This window comes from Oculina patagonica, chromosome 5 (assembly GCF_052425735.1).
Source record: "Oculina patagonica isolate OP01 chromosome 5, crgOcupat, whole genome shotgun sequence".
NCBI classification, from domain to species: domain Eukaryota; kingdom Metazoa; phylum Cnidaria; class Anthozoa; order Scleractinia; family Oculinidae; genus Oculina; species Oculina patagonica.
The window spans coordinates 16,579,371-16,603,541 of NC_135762.1; the positions used below are offsets into that span (position 1 = coordinate 16,579,371).

At 39.4% G+C, this 24,171-nt stretch overlaps 2 protein-coding genes across 2 annotated transcripts in view; one reads left to right on the top strand and one right to left on the bottom strand.

Annotated features, from left to right (window-relative positions):
* The window catches only part of LOC144653019 (beta-mannosidase-like), a 39,935-nt gene extending 34,729 nt beyond the window's left edge, over positions 1 to 5,206 (bottom strand). The window contains exons 1-6 of the mRNA XM_078512922.1: positions 4,785 to 5,206; positions 3,079 to 3,392; positions 2,680 to 2,714; positions 2,062 to 2,129; positions 1,279 to 1,517; positions 323 to 425 (exon numbers count right to left, since the gene is read on the bottom strand). Coding sequence (XP_078369048.1) covers positions 323 to 425; positions 1,279 to 1,517; positions 2,062 to 2,129; positions 2,680 to 2,714; positions 3,079 to 3,392; positions 4,785 to 5,058 — 1,033 coding nt within the window. The 5' untranslated portion in view covers positions 5,059 to 5,206. The remainder of the gene's footprint in view (positions 1 to 322; positions 426 to 1,278; positions 1,518 to 2,061; positions 2,130 to 2,679; positions 2,715 to 3,078; positions 3,393 to 4,784) is intronic.
* A 37-nt stretch (positions 5,207 to 5,243) lies between these two features.
* On the top strand, positions 5,244 to 18,527 carry LOC144653038 (telomerase reverse transcriptase-like). Its single transcript, XM_078512949.1, is given in 7 exon segments — positions 5,244 to 6,217; positions 6,220 to 7,069; positions 8,658 to 9,541; positions 10,503 to 10,717; positions 11,409 to 11,771; positions 12,675 to 12,887; positions 16,950 to 18,527. Coding segments are annotated over 7 exon segments (3,801 nt in total). The 5' UTR covers positions 5,244 to 5,252; the 3' UTR covers positions 17,261 to 18,527.
* Positions 18,528 to 24,171: the final 5,644 nt, after the last annotated feature.

Below are 24,171 nucleotides of genomic sequence, written 5' to 3' on the forward strand. Positions count from 1 at the left end.
AGCTCAGATGTAGGGTAGGGGACAGGACCTCATGGTTAGTGTGCAAGGCTCCAGATCAGTTGTTCTAGGTTAAGCCCTGGGCAGGAGCATTGTGGTCTTCTGTAAGGCACTTAACTCTCACAGTGCTTCTCTCCATCCAGCCATAGAAATAGGTACCGGCATTATTGGGGAAGAGGGGCTTACCCTGCAATGCACTAGCATTCCATCTAGGGGAGGGTAGAAAGACCTCTAGTCACTTAATTTTATGAGTCTGGATAACCTTGGAAGGTATAGGGATACTTAACCTTTAACCAGATGTTGGTTTACATACAGCACTACTAACCTGGGGCATCCTTTATTGGTTCCTGCACAAGATTGACTTTTCTGAAACCCATGTTTCGACTGACACTTGACTGTTCTCCACCAGAGGAGCTCACAAAGACTACCTGTTTAATATAAGGGCAATTGATTATCACCAGGTCTAGCAGTCTGGTGTTCTAACATGTACCCAGATCTCCCATTTAGCAGTCTCAGGGTTACCCATATGGCCCCCTCATATTCTCTAAAGTGACATGTACTGATAATTTTTATGAGCAGCAGAGGGCATTATACCAGCCTTTTTCCAGACTGACCCGAGTTGGCCTAGTAAAGAAGCTATGTGACCCTGTTATTGGCCATTCATTTAACATGACCAGTAACAAATTTTTATCTGGACTTTCCAATATGATAATAAGCTCCATAATGATGTAAATCCCCTGGGTCAAGGTTCAACCAAATCCAATAATTTAATTCGTAAAATGAACATTGATCATGGTCAATGTTCACATAATAAGAGTGGCTGCCGTTTTATAGGCAATAATTCATTTTCTTGGGCAAATATACAAAGCTAAGTACTCTTTTCCATTCTTTTTGTTTTAATTTCCAGTTTCAAAAAAAGTGACTTTGTTTTTTTTATAGACCACCTCAAAACTAGCATCTTGCCAACAAAGTCAGGTTGGTCAATGTGGGAGAGTCCTGACCCACTCTCATAAGGTTGTTAAATGGTAAAAGCGAGACTTTGCGAGATGGTGAGACTGATATCTTTTCTGCAAGCCTGAGACCTTCTTTGCCTTGCAAAAGAAATTGAGACTCCAAGAAGGTGTCAAAGAAAAAATCAAGACAACAAGACCCCTGAAATTTGGCTAAAATTTTGCGAGACACATATTTTTGGAAGGACCACTCACCACCCCTTCTCAAACAGACGTTCCACTTTGTCAAGAGTACAGTATATGTAACTTTGGTGATTAATATGATTATTACCTTAACAGTGTAAAGATTAGGTTTTCCATATCCTTGAGGCCACCAAGGTTTTACATCATCTTTAGATGTAAAAGACATTACTGGTAAAGAAACTTTCTTTAAACCATGTGACAGTTTAATGGGAAGTTTCTGAGAGCGTGACATCTGAGGAAGGCTCAGAAGCAGGGTACCAGTCACGCCATCTTCAGCTGCATCAATAAACACTGCCACTGACAACTGCCATGTAACATTAACAGAACCTGAAAGGTAGCATGTCAGAACATTAAAAATAGAAACGTAAGGTAACTCCAGGTTGGCCTTAAACATTTTCTGAAACTCATTTACTTGGCACACAATTACCGTGTAATTTTTGAAAACTATTAATTAAATAAAAAGGTCACCAGACCCCCAAAAGAGACATTCCCTTCAAAAGGTGCCTAAAAAATCTCTTACAATGTCAACTATGAAAGAGGTGTTTGTCGTGGGTAAGTTCATGATCCAAAGGATTAATTTTTTCTGACATAAAAATTGTACATACTTTATAAAACTTATATCAGGAAAATAAGATAGATTTCCTCAAGCTTGTTTATTATGAGGAATTGGTCTCTCTGGGGAGCTTAGCCACAGAGAAAAATATTTCACCGGGTGTTTTGTGAGTGCAATTGTCTGCCAACTACCCACAAAATTATGTGAAAAAAAATTATCTGCAGCAACATTAACACTTTCAGTTGGTTTAGTGGCCATTAAATAAAATAATGCCAAACAAATGAACTCTTTAAAGATGTACATGTACAGCGAAAGAACCTTTAGTAGGTGTAACTGTGATGTCCCTTATAACTGCTGAGTCATAAGCCTGCAGTGAGACATTCCGCCTGTAGATTAAAAAAAGAAAAGAAATAAAGAGAGCAAAAAGATCAATATTATTATGACATAGCATTTAAGAGTGTACGAGCCTACGAGCCTAATGGCCCATCAGGCCAGAGCTTATCCTGGTTTCTATAGCAAGAAGTGACTAGGAGTATTTCTACTCTCCCCTGGATAGGATGCTAGTCCATCACAAGCCCAGGTCCATCACAGGGACAGGCCCCCAGCACAAGTTCACTAGAAGCTGGTTTGGGTGAAGAGAGGCACTGTGAGAGTAAAGTGTCTAAATTGCCCAAGAACACAGTGTTCCCAGTGACCCTGGCCATGGCTCGAACCCAGACCACGTGATCCGATCTAGAGTCCAGCACACTAACCATTAGGCCACCACGCCTCCATAGGGCAAGCAGTAACTTTTGTTTGAAAAATTTAACATTGAAGCAAATAATGAAATCAACTTGCCATAAATGTTTTATTACTTTGTCATTAAATTGCCATTAATGAATATATTACTTTGTCATTGGACCTGTTTTGACTGTAATTAAATAGCAAAAAACATACCAAATCCCTTGAGGAACAAAGGCTGGTCCCCAATCCTGGAAAAGGGAAGCAGAATATTTCTTTTTTTCTCGTAATATCAAAAATAAGCAGGTTTGTGTGACATTCTATGCATACACTTACTCTTGGGAATAATTAAACTACATATGGCAAACTAAAAAAAAGCCCTCATTAATATAAGACTGTAGGTGAGGGGGGTGGGGTTTGTTAGTTAGTTTGGGAGATTAGATACATAAAATAAAGTTCTGCAGACAGACAGCAAAACAAAAAAATCAAATCCTATGTATTCTGTTCTGTAATTGCACATGAATAAAACATTTTTACACTGACTATTTTCAGTCAATGGAAAATTGCCTTATACTAATAATGATAATTCAAATAAGACAAGATCTCGCAGCTCACCCAACTAAATGAACACTGTTCTTTTCTGATAAAATTTCCATGACACTCCCCACGTTGTACAGGGACAGGACACTTTGGTGGTACACGATATGGAGACTTATTAGCTTGTCCTTTAGCATACAAGATTGCTGAGGTAAAGCGCACTTCAATCTTGTTCAAACCAGTCTTGAGAGCCCCCTTAACGTCAAAGATATACCTGTGGAACATGTTTGTTGATTGGCCAACTTTGATGTTATTGACCAGGATTATAGCAACTGTATCCAGTCCTTCAAAAACCAGAAGAATCTGTGTTTTTGATATGATGTCTTCAGAAACTGGCAGAAAGGACGATAAGTTAATGATTATTATATTAGATTAAGTCAATATATGATCATGATGAAACTTGTATAACAGTAACCCTTATTTGGCTACAAATTAATAGATTGTAGAGACATAAAGATCTATTAGCCTCCATAATATAACAGGCGCTTTTACTATTCAAAGAGGATAGGGAATTAGCATATCATAAGAAGATTAGAGATGTAATGTATATAATTAGTGCCTGTAACCTAGCCATGTCTGGCCCTATTGTTCTTGTTGTAAAGGAGTTCTCACATGTGCTCAAGGCATGCATGCATGAACAGTCAGCCCTACTACCTAAGAACTTTAAAGGAGCTCAGTCACGGACAACTCATTTTAAAAAAAACTGGCAAGTTTTTTCAAGTTTGTCGTTCGTAATCCGTCTTAATCTTCGTCAGACGAAACCATCCTTGGTTATTTTCGGGTTTTTATTACTCCTTTGTTGTTTTCCTACATTACACAACTATTATTTTGAGGTTTCCTTCAATTTGGAAGTATTCAGAAAAATCACTTAAAATATTGTGACAATGCTGACTATGTCCCTTTAAAGCTAATAGCTAAATCTCCACAACCTCCATTCAATTTGATGGAACCAGGTTAAGGCCATCCCAATAAAATGTTTTATTTCCCATCCGCCCATCTCTTGTGAGGGTGGGTCGGTCGGTCAGGCAAAAAAAAACAATGAAGACTTTTAAAGGGGTTTGAGTTTATTTAAGAAGCCAGGAGATCAGAACCAAAAGATTTTCTTTCAGTCGATCTCACTGAGAATATTGGAATAATTGTTAATTCCCTAGCTTGACACGAAATAGCCTTTGAAAAAGTCAAGGATATCACATCACACCAATATTGTTGTTAATAAAACAAGATCGTGTGCTTGTAAATTAAAGTACTTGCCTCTTTGACTAGTGAAACTGGAATTTTTTTCTATTTTTCGAAAAAAATGGGTCGGTCGGGCAATGGGAAACCAAAAATTTTATTGGGATGGCCTAATCTGCCTGGAATTTACTTTTTTCAGGGATGAGGGGCATTAAACAGTCAGACAGAGGCTGAACAGGAACATGTAATAAAATTTCTAGGTCTGAGGGAAATAATTTAAGTATTATTACAGTCTGTGAACAATGCTTTAATTCTACTTCACTTTCTGCACCCTAACCCTGCAAGAATATCCTTTGAAACACGAACTTCAATTCTAGGTTTAATTTCAGTTTTTTAAAATACACTTTTCATCTTGATCCATTAAAGGTCTACATACATGTACTTACAATAAACAAGAAGGCTAACAGAGTGCACAAAAGTTAGCTACAATGCTAAAAAATCATCGACACATCAAACAAATAACAGTTAATGAGAATAAAACATATCCAAACCTTCCAAAGACCTTGTGTATGTCCAGTTGTCATAAGCTATCCATCGATATTTGACATCATTAAACCGGAAGTAAGGATCCCTTATAGTGCCATTCTTGTACAGTGCTGTGTGGACATTTCCGGGAACATTTCCATGCATAGAAATGCTCTTATTTGCGTTTGTTACGATCCAGGTGCCTCCTAGATTAACTTCTACAGCGTCACAACGTATCAAAATGCTATAAGAGAAAGTAATACCTAGAACAAAGACCAACACATCCTTCTTGATCGCCATTTTGATTGCTTTCGTTTGACCTTTCGTTTATCAATATTTTATTTCATGAGCCCGTCGGCGTTAAAGTCAGCGGACTCAAGAAGTAGCAAAGTGCAAAGTGGCGGGAAAATGAGGGCAAGATCGGGCAAGATCACGAGCAGGATGCTAGCAAGATGTGTGCGATCGATTCGAATCTTCTAGCTTCTTGGTAAAGTATGGCGACTAAACGATCCAAGAAGAAGCAAACCCAGCTTTGCAAAAGTCGAAAGATCATCGAATCCTTTTACGTGAATCACTATACACTGCTTCGCTATCTTCGCAAGCAATGCAAAGCCGTCCGCCTCATTCAAGATGGCGATCCTGCGGAGTACCGAGCTCTCATCAAATCGACCTTAGTGGCAGTTCCCCGCGATCAATCAGCTACGCCGCCATTCAACGCAACAAATGCACAGTGGTTTACTCTGAAGGAAATAATTAACCGAGTGATCGAGCACGTCTGCCGATCAAACAAAACAAACGTGCTTGCGTATGGCTTTGAGTCGTTGAATGCCTATGGGAAGAGAGGAACAGTGGCTGGGACTGTTGGAATACAGAATAGTTATCCCAACACCATCGTAAGCCATTTGAGGACGACGAGAGCGTGGCAAGTACTCCATGAGCGCATAGGAGATGACTTGATGATTCATCTTTTGCAGAACGTGTCAATGTTTGTTAAAGTAAATTCAAAGTGCTATTTCCAAGTGGCAGGATATCCCATAAGTGGTCTGAGTCCTTTGACAGCAACAGAAGATGTTTCCCCTCAAGTTCAACTCCATAGCAAGCAAAAATCAGTTGATGATGGAGGCGGTGAAAATGCAGTTTTGAAAAGAAAAACAAGAAGAGGAGGCAAACGTGCAAGGAGGTATTTCGAGAAATCCGCCCAGAAGGAAGAGAAAGGCTTGTCTGAAGTAATTGGCCAAGATGAAGGAGAACACCGAATGCATGAGGAGTCGGCTCAAGGCAGTGATACAGTTGCAAACACCTCAAGCCCACCTGCAGTGTCAGAAAAGCCTGCTCAAATGGAGAGGAGCGATTGTGAACTTAACATGTATGTACGTCCAGTGTTAACCCAGAGGAAACGTAAACGAAAGATTGAGAGCAGTGACGATACACAGCAGCAACAACCGCTCAGAAAGAAAGAAAGATCGCTAGTGTGAGTGAGAAGAAAGAAATGAGGGCAGTGATGCCAGTGGAAAAGAAGGACCAACCCGTGTTAAAAAGAAAGAAATCCGTTTGCAGTGACAGTGGGATGAGAAAGAAAGAGGCTAAAAAGCAAGAGGTTAGACGTAAACCGTGGCACTATCTTGTGAAGTTTCTTTCAAAAAGGCCATCTCGAGCTAACATTCAACCAAAAAAGAAAAGAGCACATAAGCCTCATAACAACAGAAGCCGCCCAACTTCAAAGACAAAGAAGAATATCCGTTTAAACGAAGTTTCTCTGCCACGTTCAAGTTTGTTTTACGCTTCAAATCTCTCTGAAACGTTCCCCAAGAACCATGTCATGGAAACATCGCCAGTAAGCATGGCTGGAGCACGCAGACTCGCCCAGCAAATCTTCTTACAAGAACGCTTTTTGGCTACCAGCAGGAGCAGTGGTGGTGCAGTGGGTACTGAAAAGAGAGACGACCAAACTGTTAAGAACGTGTCTGCAGCTTCGACCACGCCTACCCCAAAGAAGCAGAAACCATCCCGTTTACCAAAGAAACTCAAGAGGGTGCAACCACTCCTGCTGAAATTCTTGGCAAGGCACAAGAAATGTCCTTTTCGAACTTTGCTAAGGCATCATTGTTTTTACGCGCAGGAGAGGGTGAAGAAGAGCAAGAAGACCAGAACGTTACAGAGAATCCCATCAAGTGTCAAAATGATGTACCACAAGCGATCTTGGAAGAGTCGCACGAAGTCTTCGAAACATGCGCGTCGCAAAAAGAAAGGCGTAAAAGTCGATGGATTGGTGTATCGTTATGCTGTGAACAACTACACGAAACACGACCAGGTAAGCGTACAGCAGGGAGGGTACCTACTTACAGCTCTAATAACGGAAAAGGTTTACGGTCGTTTCGAGTCAAGTCGTTTTGATATAAGGCGAGGTCGATTCGATACACATGTAAAATCGATTTCAAACAAACTGAAGTTGATTCGATACAGAAGTAAACTGGAGAAAAGTTCAGTATAAGTGTTTTAGTGTAGGTAATCACATGATTTCGAGTGCAATTTGGGATATATCCCAAATTGCACGAGAAAAAATAATGTGATTACTTGTTAATAATACACAAACAAAAATTTCACTTAGGGCCTGTTTACATGGAAGGCGGGTGCCCCGGCTAACCGAGTTTCCCGGCTAACCGAGCTACCCTGGGCGAGCCAACTTTTCATACGTTTCTTTAGAAAACGCATCGAAGGGTTTACATGCAAGACGGGAAACCCGCCTTGCCGGGGCACTCGGTCTGCTTGCCCGGGGCACCCTTCTAGGCGGGATAGCTTTTTGCCATGTAAACGGTTATGCCCGGGCTATCCCGGCTTGCCGGGATAAGTCTTCGCGCGTGTTCTTAAATTTAAGTTGAAGTTAATGGCATAAAATGTATAAATTCTGGACCCAAACAGTGCTATTTGACCAAAATAAGATCAAATTAGTTTTATCTGTAGGCTGGAAAATTTTTCTTTGAGCAACAGCTAATTAATTCAAAATTTTCGTAGGAATGATTATCCTAACTCACGAAACAACAAATTTAATTTCAATTTGGCGGCAAAAGACTGTGGAATTTCGATTGAACTCCCCCATAAATGGACGTACTAAAGTTCTAAGAGCTTGGAAATCAAAATAAAATAGGTTTGAAGACGACTTGCCTTGAATATTCAGTAAAAAGTCATATTTTTCTTCAATCATTTGGAGCTATATGGTTTTCCCACGCCGTGACACGCTTCAATGACGCTGTCTCAACTCGGGTAGAAGGGCTGTGAATTCTGCATGTAAAGGCGGGCTATGTTTCATCCCTTCTAGCCGGGTAACTCGGTTAGCCGGGGCACCCTCCCTCCATGTAAACAGGCCCTTAGAGTGGATGACAAACAAGACGTGTTCGTTCGCCTACCTTTCCGATTCGTTGTTAAACAATTACGGAGTTGCCGGGCTTTGTAAAATACAGATACTGCTATGGAATTTTAAAGCTCTCTGTCATGCATTATCATGTGCTTTTATCCTCATTCAGCTGTATTTGTATGGGCTGAATTGGGCAACTTCAGTTCATGATTGTAATCTTCCTTCTTTACGAGCCGTCGCGTAAAAAAAGCCGCGATTTGTAGCTTTCAGCCCAGGGCTTTTAGTACTTTCGTAAAGCCTTTCTTGTGCTGCACAAACGTCCAGTTGCTGGTAGCTTGTTTTATATACTTTTATATACTTCCGTTTCATGAATCGAAATGTTTTTACTCGATTTTTGCTATCTCAAACAGTCCGACATCGGCCGCCATTTTGTTTTGGCGCGCTTTCCGACTTTCCTGTCAATCAATTTATAGTTTTAACTTTCTGCAAAACATGTTGCCTTCTTGCCTCGCTGACAAACTAATTTATAGTGATTTATTTGCTGTAGGTTGTGCGCTTTGTGCAGTGCATCTGCCATAAAGTTGTTCCAAAAGAACTGTGGGGATCTCCAGAAAACAAAGCAACGTTCCTTCGAAATGTCGCCAAGTTCATCCGCCTCCATCGTGCAGAGACGTTTACTCTCGGCCAGCTGACGGCAGGGATCAAGGTGTCACGTTGTGAATGGCTAAATGAGAAAGGAACTGAAAAGAAGCACATCCCACTGACTGACTCCCTTAAACAGCAAGAACTTCTGGCTCAGTTCATCTGGTGGTTTGTTACCAAGTATCTTATGCCTGTCCTGAAAGCCTTCTTTTACATCACGGAGAGTGGTACTCACCGTCAGAGGGTGTTTTTCTACAGAAAGGCAGTGTGGAAAAAGATCCATCAGTTTGGCTTAAACACGTTTTGTGGCGAGTTCTTCAAACCGTTGAAGACAACAGAGGCAAACAAACTCCTTCGCAGGCAATCTTCTTTGGGTTTTTCTCTTCTCAGGTTTGTGCCAAAAAGCTTAACCGTCCGCCCCATCACAAACATGAGACACTGCCCGTCAAAAGAGCTCGCAACTCCCGCGCGGAAACAACAATCAGTAAATATGAAACTCCAGAACCTGTTTGAAGTTCTTAAGTATGAGAAGGAACGGAACCCTAAGAGCCTGGGCGCCACCTTGTTTGGAGCTGATGATTTTTATCAAGCACTTAAGCCGTTTGTCGCTCGCGTCCGTGCAAGTTTGGAGAAAAGGCCGCTGTACTTCGTGCACGTGGACGTGAGCCACTGCTACGAGTCAATACTTCATCAGAAGCTTTTTGACATCATTAAAGAAGTTTTACAGGAAGAGGAGTATCTGATTCGACGCTTTGCTCTGTTGCGGATGTCAGCGGGAAAGGTCTATAGGTAAGAATTACCTTGTGAATGATTAGAAGCTGCAGTGGCCTTATGGTTAGCGTGTGCAGGGCTAGCGGGGGTCATCGTGTTGGGTTCTTGGGTTAAAATGTTTACATCACATGTACAGTACCTCCCTTCGTATATTACCGGCTGTTTAAATGGGTAACCTGCAAAAATACCGTGAGAAGACTGGGGTGAGGGGTTACCTGACGTAGACCTGCATCTCATCCAAATTGGGGTTACAATACTTCAAGTCGTTTCACGCTACAGAATATGGAACTGGCTCTGGCCGTGTGAGCCACTTGGCCCGTGATTTGACTTATCTGTCAACCGAGACGGTTAAACCATTAACAAATGCTTGGCTCTTGTAGCTGCTTGCTTTAAGCTTATTATCAGCTCGGTGTTGTTAGACAAAAATGATCGGTTAATCGAGGGTGATACATACTTTTTTCATAGTGAAACCTTCATAAGCTACAACGACAAATTGCCAAGCGTAACACGCCTTGAAATTATCATGTATTTGTAGCATTTTCATTTCCGTCAGCAAGCGTTTCAGATTGCTGCGCTGATGCTGCAACGGACTTTTACGCATTCTAAAGCGGCGTTACCCTTATTAACGTTTTGTCTTGACCCTCGAAATAGCACAGCAAAATTGCAAGAAAAGTTACACGAAACACTGTCAAGTGTAACAATGCCTTTGCCTGTCCTGGCAGTTTTACTTATGCAGCGACTAGTTTTGAGTCTATTACGTTATCGTAATGGTGCGCACACTTCTACCCACGTGTCCTGTAACTAGCCCCTACGCAGACGTTAAAAAAAAAAACGCGTAACGAGCCCAAAGAACGTCTGCGTAGGAAGCTAGTCCTGTAACTAGACAGAGGAAACATTACTTGTGAAACTTCATATTGCTTCAAATAATTGTAGCCTGGTGGTGAATTGTGTAAGATTAGATATGTCCTCTAATTTGCAGAGAATTTCTGAAACACGTCAGCACCGCAGATGACTGTCGTTCGTTCCCAGACTTCTTTCGTCATCTCGTCACCGCGTGGAAGCTGAAGCAAGTGATAGCTGTAGATAACGTGTGGTATGTGACTGAAGACCGTGACAAACTTGTTCAAAAACTTGGAGAGCACATCTTCCTCAACATCGTTAAGATCGGAAACAGCTATTACCAACAAGAGAGGGGTAAGTGAGTCATTGAAGGTTTTTAGTTATCGAGCTATTTTCCAACACTTTTTTGCGAAACCAAACCCCAAGATATCACATAGTTAGTCAGTTAATCATTAGTAGACGGGAAAAGCTCCGCCTTGACATCCGGAATCCTAGATGTGCTGTAGAACAAACTTTTAATATGCTAATTAATCAAAATCTGCCTTCAAACTGAGTACACTATCAATCAAAAGGCCCAATTACGTGAGAGAATTAATACAGTTGCAATACAGTTCTCATGCAATTTCTCATTGGACAAATGAGTTGTCCTCAAATTAGAGTTCATGTCGCGGGAACGTGTCAGCAACATGTAAAACAGAGGCTCTGAAGGAATAGTGTTCCGAAGACACAAAATACTAGGTTGCGGGCGTACGCTGACAAAGCAAAGGCAAGATCACGATTTTGTCGCTGCGATGCATCCCTGTTACATGTTTCCAGAACGTAGAGACTTAAACAATCGGAAACCACGGCCCTTGAGTGTTTGAAAGAGTTGCCCTGACTTTTTAATAATACCATGGATCTTTTCGAAAGCTGTAGCGAAGATTTGCCAAAAACGGACTTGTTTCACGGATTTTTTTGAAATTTAATACCGCAAAGTAGTCATGATTCGCTTTTTTTTAAATGTCTTAAGCTCTTACCTTTAATTCAATCATTCTTGTCCATTTAGGCATCGCACAGGGCTCTATCCTGTCCACAATGCTTTGCGGCTTCTACTACAGTCAGATGGAGAGGACCCACCTACCGGAAATATCCCAGGACCCAGACTCCCTTCTGTTGAGATGGGTGGACGACTTTTTACTGATCACTCCACAGAAGAGCCTGGCTGATAAGTTCCTGAATGTGATGCATGCCGGGATACCTGAGTATGGCTGTTTCATCAACCATGATAAAACGCTGACCAACTATGACGCAGTCACGGCCGATGGAAAGGAAGTGAAGCGAGTGAGTGCGAGTGAGAAATTTCCCTGGTGCGGATTTCTCTTGGATACAGATACACTTGAAGTGTCTCCAGACTTGTCTCGTTACACTGGTGAGTGTTAAGGTTCGAAACTCCTACGATATCGAGGGGATTTTCTCGCCGCTATTTTACACGCGTGCAAACTCGCGTCGATTTCATGGCATTTTATCGCCGCGATATCGCAGGAGACCTCATGCAACTTCGGTGCGACAAAAATTGCATTGAGTTGCAGGACAAAAATCGCCTGTGTAAACGGGCCTTTAGTAAAACTGGCATGCCATTTCTGTTGCTCTTCTAAAAGCCTAGGAGCTACCCTTAAGATCAATAAACGTGGCGACGCGTGAAAAATTTCAAAGCAAAAAAGGAAAAACAAAACCCCGTAACAAAACATAACATAAGGAAGGCATGCCAAAAAATATGGCTTCAGAGGGCGTGGTCAAAAAAATTTGGTGTGTAAAGCCCTGGCCAAACGATAACGCAAGTGGAGGCAAGTAGTCGCAAGTTGAACTTGTGTACAAACTTTTGTTGGGTGGCCAAACGGTCTCGCAAGTTTACTCCCAAGTGCACGCAAGTTTTTAAAGAGCCATTTAAATGCTACTGCGCGCGCTGCAATTCAGTATTTGAAGTAAGCAGCAAAACTTGCGTTGACTTGCCTTGGGTGGCTAAACGGTGAAAATCACTACATCAAACAGGGACACATATCATTGAAAGAAAGCAGAATAATTCCCCATGTCCTCAAAAAAAAAAATCCCACACAATCCTTAACAGCCCGAAAGCCACCTTTTCATAATCAAGGTAGAAATACAGTTGACCCCCACTAAAAAGACACAAATGCCAACTTATGATTTGGAACAAAATTGGTTTTTAGCCAAGATTCCCTTTTAATTTGTTTTACAAGCTGAGATTCGTGTATTAATACGTTATTTGGCAGATTATCACTTGCACTAAGTGGCACATATTTATTATCCCCTTTAGGGCTTCTCTTAAGGGACACCCTGACTGTGTCCTTAAATGCGCATCCTGGCGAGTCCCTAAGAAGGAAGCTCCTGTATTCAGTACGTCCAAAGTGCCATCCATTGCTACTGGATCAAAATCTGAATACACGCCAGGGCATTCTGCTGAACGTGTACCATGTGTTCCTGTTGACCGCGCACAAGTTTCACACCTACGCCAAAGAGTTGCCGCGAGGTATGTTATATCTTTAAGGGGTCATGGTCCCTCAAAATGTCGCAGTGCTCGCAAAATTTTAGTGGGTGCTCGTTTGCTCGTGCTCGCACATTTTTACTAGTGCTCGCATGCTCGGTTTTTAGTGGAGGTAGGTTTTTGAAAAGTGCTCGTTGCTCGCAAGGCTAATTTTTGTCAATGCTCGTGCTCGTGAAGAAAAACGCTGTGCTCGCATGCTCGCAAATGCTCGCAAAGACCATTTGATACCCCTTTTTTAGCTTGTGATTTTTGATGCGCGTGTTAAGAGATTTCGCGAGATCACGGTTTTGTTCAAGTTAGCTCGGTGAGAAAAGTTTGGATAATTCTTCCGTTTCCTATAGAATGCTGATTATCTTTTTTGTCATAAGCAAAATTGCGGCCGAAAAAAGGCCAAATTCAAGCAGTTACAACTAACATGAGGAAAAAAAAAGGTTTGGCTAACAACATTGACTTTGGGAGCAGCGACAATTTCTCTTTTAGAATCAGAAGTAATTAATAGACGATCTTGGCATACATGTGAACTGCAGTAGAAAGGAACGAAAGATAACTTATTTCTTTTATATCGAGTGTTATTAAAAAACACACATTTATTACGGATGACAAAAGCCACAGAAACTCAGCTTGGCACCGCACACGTACCGAAATTGGATTCGATTTAGATGACATCTTATGGCCTTACAATGACGGTGTTGAAATAAATAAATTCATTACATTCAGAATATTCGTGTTTTATTACTAAAACCATGAATAGAAAGGAGTTGTCTAGACATCGTCAATGACAGCCCAGCGTTGTAGGCGTTGAGATCAGCGAGTGGTATGTGCAATACGAAAACAACTCGGTAAGGACAAAAGATCAGAATTGACGTGAAAGTCCTACCGATAACTTGAGTCGAGTTGGTGAAAGAGTCGAAAGAGTGCTTGTAACAATCGCCATATATCCCTTCAGAGTAGATGATTTTTTTTTTGTCTTAGCTGTTTGTTTGACAATTTATTGCTCAGATATTGTATAGAGAAATCCTTTTATATCTTTGGTTTTATTTTTTAAGCCCGATATCTCAAAATCAGTTTAATTCACAGCTATTGACGAAGCATGCAGCAAAAGCTAGCAAATTCGCGCATATCGAGGCTAGATTTCGCAAAACGCAACATTTAATTTAGAAGTGTTGTAACGTTCACACTACCTCTCGGCAGTTTGAACCACATGACCTCGGCTGATGTCACCCAGTATTCATGTATTTGCCCTGATGTTCGACATTTGCTTGGCTTGAATATTAAGTGAAGTGCGACAGATGTGATTCATTAAAAGTCTGATGTTGATGCTGCTTTCTCTATATATTTTCCATCAAAGAAAACTGAAGCTTTCATTTGAATGATAGGTTAATAAATTAAACCGAAGAGACTTTAATGGCCTTTTATTGTTCGCACACATCAAAAATCAATCAAGTACACTTAATTTGCCGCTAAGCGTATATTCTTGTAATGTGAAATTTTGCGTATAAGAGGAAGTCGGTCCGCTAATTGAAGTATTCAAATTTTTATTTTGTAAAGAGCTTATGAAAACTCCAAATTGTAATTATTTTTCAACAAAAACCTGTCGCGTTTGGTTCCATTGTTTGGTATTTTTAGTTATCTACATCTTTGTTCAGAGAAAAATGAGTTGTCAAAATCCATTAGAAACTTGTGAATTATTACGAAAATTCTTCTTGGTTTAAAGGAATCAATATATAAGCTGCTGTACTGATTATTTCCTCGGTCTTTTCGGCTTGGACCGTCCTCGATTTTCATTAAGTCTCAAACAACAGTTGCCTGAATCTAATATAAGGAAAAAAACACACTTAAAACTATCCCTTGGCCGCTTGTGTATAATCATAAGCAGTAAATCTAGTAGTTTTCCCAACGAGATCAGTGCAACTTCTAACGAGACGTGCCATTTTTTTACCTAAGGGGATTGCTAAGGCCCGGGGTGCTAAGGAGACGGGAAGGGGGGATACTAGACGTCGATAAGGATATGTCGTGTAGGTTCTTATTAAAGAAATTAAAATTTCTTTTTTGTGAAAGGTTTTTTGTACTGTATAATATGTATACAGCTATAAATATTTATATTTTGGGACAGTCATCTAAATGTGATTAAGAAACAGCTTTGTGCATGTGCATTACTGTGTCTGCAAATGTGAGCTGTCTGTTAATCACAAACCTAATGAATGAAGGCAACATTACCGAAACTTTAGACAAATAGATCAATTAAAATAAAACTCAAAATATCTTACCCTGCTTCGACTTGAGACAGAAAAACAGTTTTTCAGTCTCTTGCCTACCTACGAATGACCGCATTCGCTCGCTGTTCTTTCTGAACCTAAAAGAAGGTTTTCCGCAAATTGTGATAGAGGGTGACTTGTCAGCTACGAACAAAGTGAAAAAAAAACCATTACTGTAAATTGAACATAGTGCATGTATTAAAATTTAATACTCTTTTTGTACACCCATAACAGAAAGTTTCGTTAAGGGTTGGTAAGGTGGCAATAAAAATAAGAATACTGACAAAAAAGAGGGGTTTTTTTCGGCGACGTTTCGTTTTCTTTTTATTTTATGCCGAAGCGTCGGTGCTTTCTTTGACGGTATACCGCCGAAAAACATTTCCTCTTTCTTTGCTTTTTTGTTTTGTTTTTTCTTTTATGATAAAGTGGTACCCGTCCCCAGACGTTGCCTCTCGGGCGAATCTCCATTTTAGTTTGATGAATTTTTGACATGTTTTTCAGTTGTTGAAGTTGCAGTTGAAACTCCAATGTTTATATAGATTTTTGACCCCTAGAATCAAGGGAACCGCAATTTAATAGCAAGGTAGTGTGATATAGCCGTGTCCGAAGTAGACTGGGTCGACGGAATGGAAACTTTTCCACTTACAGTGATGTTAAAAATTAATCGAACCCGATCTGTTAACAGGGTTTGGGTGCTTCGCCGTACTGCGCGAATATAAGTGATTTACAATTGTAGTTCGTGTAGTAAAATATCCAACATTTGTAACAGCACAGAAAACAACTGTTCCCTCAATTTAACTACCAATAATTAAACCTTAAAATAACATAGTACTTTAGCTTACTATAAGCTTAAATTATTTATTACGATATGAAACAGAGATGCAAATAAGTCATTCTTTCCTTTTTTAAAATAAAATAATTTTAAAAGTTGACTTTGGCTTTAAAATGTTTCTTGTGTCTGTTTTTATTTCATGTGATTATCGTTCAGCTAGGGTGTGCCATTTTTAGTTTCCTCCTTTTGTCTGAGCAAACCGCCGTCTCAATTCAAAGGCCAATTCCTCTTTTAATAAAATATATAGCGTTTATGCTGTGCATGCATATCGCTCGATTTCCTTTCAATATAGGTTCAGGCTTTATTAATGTGCCTGCATTTCCTGAGTGGCAATATAACATTTACTTGCAGAAACAAAACCGTAATATATCTCGTGTGACAAGCTGCCAATCGATTAAAAGGATGCGTATAATTGTGCCATTAGTCAAGGGTTCAGGGGAGCTCAATTTTCGAATGCCTTACCAAAAAATCATCAAATTATATCTTTCTGGTTAAAATGACAAACGTTTTACATATCCTCCAATCGTTTTGGTACGCGGGCCTCCAGCCAAAGTGTTTCTCTTAATTCAGTGTGAGCTATCTATGTTACCTAACGCAAGAAAAACAAACGATTTAAGGCGTTTGCTCGAAGCAGACCTTTTTTGTTAAAACAGGAAGGAAGGTGAATAGAAACTGGAGAAAGTTTATTGTAGTGACTGACCAAATCAAGAAACGTTAAAAAAGCCAGCTAGACCTAATTCTTTCGTTTCTTACAAATGTAAATCGGATTGAATGCTTCTATAAATAGCCTTTGAAATGTCAAGTATTCTTTTTAAGTCCCTTAGATATTAAGATCATTCCGGTGTTTTACCATCCGTCAGTTAGTTACTAGGGGATAGGGTTAGTTATAGATGTGATATCTGCTGTATTGAGAAGAGAGTGGAGTTCAGTATTTTTTTTTCTCTTTTATCGTTGTTACAGGTGGTCAACCTATGGATAACCCTTCATTCTTCTGCCGTCTAATCCTTGATTTGGCGCAGTATTTTCATTCAGCAAGTTCCCGGAAGTGTCGCCAGCTGTCTCCCCGTGAAGTCACGTTTTCATTGGACGAGCGCGAAGTCACGTGGCTCTGCCTTCACGCATTTCAGGCGTGCCTGGGTAAAAAGCAATCCCGCTATGGAGAAGTGCTGAGATTTCTCAGGAAGGGCTTGTCTCAACTACGCTTGCCTGCAGAGGATTTTAAAATAATTATGGATACCTCGAAACACGCTGTTTTTAAACAAATTAAGTGAAAGCAGATGCAAGTCTTGTGCTAGGTGGGGTTACATTTCTTCCGCGGAACTATCGGAGAGTTGATCAGATACTTTATTGATCAAAAACGTGTTCGCAAGGTGCTGATGAGATGACGGCGCCAGGGTTCTGAGTACCAGACTACGCATGCAAGCCAATCTGGATCAGTGACCGCCAGTCAATCTTGTACAAAACTGTGCAGAGGAGATTTTACAGAACCATTGCTCTAAAAAACGTTTTGCTGAGTTAAGGGACGATAATATGTTACGTAATTGGTGTTGGACCCATTAGATGTCACCGGCGTGGTGTATATCGAACCTGTAAACGCATGCGCGAAAGAGCCAGTCCTATTTGTAATCCCATCTGTGAAAATGGAAGAGCAAAATGGATTTTCTGATGAAAAGCATAATGCTCTTAGAGTAGTTTTCATGTGTGGTTTCAATTTTCATTCCTGGGCGTTTCTGTCAATTTCCCACTCGAAATATTTAATGAAAATCATCAAGCATGAAAGCCACTGAGCGCCGCACATATAATGAAAAGTTCGTTTGTTCGTCCAAAATCGGGTGTTCGATGTACGCCCGTCAAAGTTGTTTCTGACTTTGTTTCGTGTTTTTCAGTTGAATAAAACTGATTCGGTGCAATGTGATAGCTCAATATACTGCTGTATAAGTCATGTGTCTGCGGTGAATTTCAGCAGCTGTTTATGACAGTTTACTTGGCACATTAATTCATATTCGCTGACATTTCAAGTACTTTTCGTGCAGGCAATTTACCAAAATAATTAGTTGGGCTTGCCCTTTGTTTCGTTAATTGCAAAAGGCAGCTGAATTGTCAACAATTTCCGTGTCAGCTTACCACTAATTGCATGAAAAAGGTAGATTTTTTGTTAACGATAATTATTTCTTATTCACTGTAAAAAAGAACTATCAAGTTCTTCAGTGTCGACCAGAGTACTCCAGGCGGTTTGTCCTTTTGCCTACAGTCTCTCTATTTCTTCCTTAATTTTAAACCACATCCTAAAATTATTAAATGGATTAAAAGTTGCTATCAAACTGGCAACAAGATTAGGTTGCTTGCAGTTGAATGATATATTAAAAATGTTGGCCCAAGCTCTTTATCTTTACAAGATAATCATAACTAAGATACCTTAAAAATTGTACTGGTTTTAATAATTTCATGATCTTATTATATCTCAGCATTCATTATATTTTCATCCTATAAAATTAACTCGTGAAGATCAGATTAAATATACGCCACTTTTCGTCTGGATTCTTGAAGCGTTTATTACAGTCACTCGCCCGCGTCTAGAAACTGTCATTCATGAAACGTTTAAGATCATTTCAGCATCTGGCAAAGGTGGTTTCAAAACTTATCAAAGACCAAAAAAATGTTTGTGCGTGATACTTTAACAAAAGAAAATTTCTCGCCGCGATAAATCTGATCTGTGGCTTTGAATTAATCCTCTTACGATTGAATTAAAAACTCGTTTAGCGCCAGTGACATTTCCATGAGCATTCCTGCGGTTATTTGTGTCCTGTATGCATGCTAATCTACCAAGAACTGATACTATTCTATTTTCCAAAAAGTTTAAGACCAAGATAAAACCACCGTGTTGGCCATGAATACTGCACGTCCATCATCCAGAGACCCTTTTCACGCTGAGGCATTATGTCTGTTCGCAACAGCAATTATTCACCCAGGAAACCGGGTTTGGCAGCCCCCCAAAAAAACCAAAAGACGCAAAAATAGGCGGAAAGGTCAAAGTTTCGAGCAAATCCTTTTTCGTGACAGGATTTTTATCCTCAAAGGAATTTCAATTTTTTCCTTACGGCCAGGTTCAAAACTCTTGCCTGGTCAGAATGTTTTCCGTTTGTAGCTGGAATAGGATGTGACTGCTACAGGCTCTCATTTTCTAGACAATAACAGGAACTGATCAAAGTTACTAGTAACTGCAACAATTTCACTCATTGCATTTAAGGTTAAAATCAGAAACAAACGGAGAAAACTGACATGTTTCGCAACCCTCAACATGTTCGTGATTTTGACCTCGGCTAACCAATTAAAATTGAGGTGCAACAGATGTCACAGGCAAACCAACCGCCGACTACCATGACTACCATAGCATGTTTTGCACTTGCGATAAAAAAAATCAAAACCGCCACTTGAAACAGAAAGAAACTTAAGTTACATGCCAAATGGATAAAGTCATCAGTTCTAAGAAAATGTCGTCTTCGAATCCTTTAAATATTTGGGTGTATCAGATCTTAGTTCCCATTAAGCTAAAAAGCTTACTTATAGAACTTTCCATAAAATACCATCCGAGGTCGTAGCATCCCTCAAGGTCAACTTATGGAAAAGCAATATTTTAAAATTCAAACACTGCATGGGATATATAAATTAGGTTAAAGAAACCTCGGAAATACTCTTTGTACACACTTAAAATTCCTGGCATTTTACTCCTAAATATAGAAAATATCTCTTGGAGAATACTGAAGATGAAGTTGATCGTGTTAAATTTATATCAACTATATTGCGAAATATTAGTACTGAAGAATTCATTTACGTAAACCCCATTTCTCGAAGTATTTAAATAACACCTAAAAACAAAATATACAAATATCAAGTAAACTGATACATTCCACGCATGCCTGCAATAATGATTGCTTACCAAAGATAGAATTCAAGCGCAGTTCTTTTCCCATTGTACTTGAGGCCAGCAAATTCTAGGCCAATACACGGTTCTTCTTTTCAAAATCTAATCATTCAAATCACGCATTTAATGGAAAATTATCTCGATAGCCTTTAAGAATTCAAAGGCATAAGCTCGAGATAGTAGCCAAAAGGGCGGGGAACTCATTCTCTCTCGCATGATGCTTGGGTTGAGGGTCGTTGGCATGGCTGACATGATTGATTTGAGGTTAAAGGGTTACATTCGTTTCCTTGTTACTCTGTATATAAATCAAAAAGGAAATGACGAGGGGTAAAATGTTACTACCCGGCAATAACTTTCCTAATGAATAACTTTCGTAATTTTAATATATAACAAAGTGCTTCTAGCAGAGAAACACAGCTCAGTTTAACTGACAGATTTCAAAAGGTTTGAAGTGATGCAAAGACTGATCTCAAGAGGAAATTGAAGCGTTTCTATGAGGGTCTGTATTAATCAGGATCTAATTAGAATTGATCGGAGAAAAGAAAGCCGGACTCCGGTGAGAATAGGGGCACATTCATTTGGTGGGAGGCAGGCAAATATCCAAAAGAGCCTTCCTTAACGTCTCCTCCAGCTTGGCTTTTGGAGGCCAAACATTGGCTGTTCAAGCTAAGCTGTTTATTTGAGGTTTCCTTCATTTTAAAAATAATTTTGGATATTGCAATCACTGGCCCGTTCGCGTGCTACAGCTAGTAAACAAGGTAAACGATGGCATCAAAGACGTGATCGTAAAATTCAACCGCGAATTCGAACCATAACGGAAAATGAAAAATGTTCAATTCTAGTCCTGTGACATGTTGGTGGCGGGCAAAATAAAACGTGCTGGAAGAGGAGAAATGCGTTTGTTGGCACCCGTTCTCTCATAACCTGAAAATCTGGAACAGCTCAGAAATGAACTCCAAATAAAAATCCGGCATTATCAGCGGGCCAAATGGACCGTGCGTTGTGTCGGTTCGTTGATTATTAAATATATATTAAATTTTTCCAAGGTTTAGTGGATTTCTTCAGTGCTGAGTTTTGACACAATATGATATTTATTTCACAATCTAACTTGTCTTCGTTTTTCTGTCCAGACTCTCAGAGTAGCAATCTGTTTCCTTGACAACCCCTATTCTAAGCTACTGATCAGATCTTCTTCGTAGTATATAAGCCCACTGTAAATATCTTGGGCAGCATATTTTTATAGCAGGGATGACAGAAGTCGAAGAATAAACAGATGTGACGAACGTTAATTGGAGAAAATATGCGAAAGGAAAAAACGAAAGATCACGAAAGTCTGCTTCGTTTCCTGTCATACATAAAAAACAAAACAAGACGAAATATTATATAACGTCAAAAAACAGTCCCGTTAAGACGCAGGTTTTATTTTAATTTATAGTTACAAAGTTTCCTCTTTTTCCTTTTTAATAATCGTGTCTTTGTATTATTGTTCTTTTATATTAAATGACCAGGCAAATAATAGTTCTGACGTATTTGTGACGTTATGAACGTTATGTTTGCCAGGCTGCATACAAATCTTATGGAAAATAACTTCGCTCTGAATTAAACCTCGTTTTCAACAGCCTATATTGTACTTCCCTGACAACAAAGTATATCAGCATTTTTTTTTTCGAACAAACATGTGTGCGCGATTTGACTGGCTGAAGTGCAGTTTCGTAACTTTATTAAAACAAAAAATGTTAGAACAGTCGGAGACAGAAAACTTGCTTTCCTTGTTTCCATAGAGTTATTGGAACACTCGTGAAATTTTGCAACTCGAAGCAGGTGTGGTAATGATTATCTTCTACAGCAAATTTCCGTTCTCTTGATCAAGCACTGCTGTCACAACCAACTCTGTCGAAACACCAAAAACGTTTCCCTGTTTCCAGCTAAACTGGAGCGTACGTGAGGACGCCAATTGGTAATTTGGATGAAAAACGATGCTAAGGTACATTTGGTGACTAAAGGCTGTCAAATGGCTGCAATGGTTTATTCTTCATTATGTTCTAGGCACGTTTTAAACCTATTAGTCGTTTTCCATACGACAAAAAAATATAATCAGCCAGACAGTTGTCGTTTGTCAAATAAGTTGCCTGTTGTGAACACAGCAGGAACTTGAAACCATGGCTTAATACGAATCCGAAAAGTTTGTAACGACCCTGGAATTTCGTTTTTGTTAGAAAGGTCCGCAAGGCTCACTTGATAAAAAAAAAGTTACGTAACTGAAGCTCTGTGGTATCGAAAAAGACGCGACGAAATTAACTGACATCATTTAGTTTGCTTCTAACCTTTCATATTTTGTTCCTTTTACGTATCCATTTGTTTTTCTTTTCTACGCCCCCGTATGTTTGTTTTAAAAACGGAAATATCCAGCGAGTAAATGTAGATATTTTAATTTATATCCAACTCATTCTTTATCTCGCTCAGTCTATATTTCGTCTTCTTATTGCTTATTTAAAAATCGGCCTTGTCTGTCGTCTGCTGTAATTTCTACGTTAGTTTCTTGTAAACGTGTGATTGTTTTTGGCCATTTTCTAACTTAAATGCAATGAGTGGCAAGCAGTGGTGTTTGCCATTTGCTGTAGATCGTGCTGCTTAACAAACTCAGTTTTTCGTTTTCCTTGGGTTGCGTGCATCAGTTATTTTTGTCTGTCAAGAGAAAGCCAATAACATAAGGTTGAATGCCAATACGGCAATATATTTTAGTTAATACGGAGTGCACGGATTGCTGTTTTTTTTTTCATCACCATCGTGATATAGATAAAAAAAAACATTTAGTAATTTGCCATGAGTTAAACTGGGTAAAGATTATTGGAGCTGTATAAGGGTAATCTTCATATAAAATTCGATGTATTTTAAAAATCAATGATAAGTTGACGTTTTTCCTTGTCAAGTCCAAATCCAAACTGTAAATGCCGCACGAAAAGAATTTCTTTTTATATCGAACAAACATCCCCATACGTTCTTTACGATTGACCGTCTTCGCGAGTGGTTTGCCAGACGGGTACATATTTGGCGATGAGGTCCATCAATCTCGTGGTACTGAGGCTATGACTTCAGTACAGACCAGGAGACCAGGTTATAGCCCATGTTACAGTTGTTATTTCACAGTTAAAGGCGCTAAACTACACAGCAATGTTGTTCTGAAATTATGGGACTTTGTTTACCCATCACAAAATACTTGCTTCGTATTAAAATTAACACTTGAGAAATTTGCATATAAAGGAACATGACTTTATATTAGAGCAAAATATAGTAAGACTGATAAAAATAGAAATTAAGTTTAGTTGTCGACTATCTTTAGGGAGTAACATTTATTCTAGTTGGAGGATGTGAATATTTTACTCGACCATCAGCTAATCGAACAGGAAAAAGTATAGTCAACTGTTAGTTGTCCAGAAAACAAAAGCAAAAGAAAAATGCCCAGTGTATTTACTTTGAAAGTTATGGTTTTTGATAGCGAAGAAGACGACGACGGTTTAAAAGGAATTGACGAAAACGAGCTGATATGGCGGGAAACTTTCCATTTCCTTCATATCCCTGAAACCACATTTACAATTTAGTAGAACTGAGTTACCCTCATGATACATGTATGCCAGACTATTTGCCAAGCGTTATATATGATATAGCTTGCATAATATAAATACATTGATAAAACGCTGAGCAATAAAGTAAACAGATGTTTTTTTGTGTTTGCTTTCAGACTTAATAACATGCCTGACAACCGTGCCTGCAAAGGGAGTAAAAGGCTTAAATTCACTACAGTAATGTACACGTGAGGCCACTGTAGTTAAAATAGACTTATGGCCAGCTCAAGAACATTAATAAATTAATCGCCTGCTACTTTTTAGGTTCGAAACCGTCTGACAGCGAGTTATGACGCATATAATGAAAAGCGAAAAAAAAAAATAATGTATAAAATCAGTAAGCTCACGTAGCCATGTCTGGGGACCCAGTTCGGAGAATTTTCAGCAATCATAATCAGTTAAATATCGTAAAACAAATTATTTCTGTAGTCAGGAAGCTTTCATTTGATTTCCCTAGCCTCTTGTATCACAGAAATTCTGCACAGATGATCTAAAATGACTTACAAGTCTTCTTCACCTTAAACAGGTGTGAGTTCTTTCCGTCCGGCTGCATATCTATATGACAATCTCTAAGCGCTAAGCTGTTTAAAAATAGCCTTTCTTAATATAATCGCTTACTTAACTTGCCGCCTGTAAG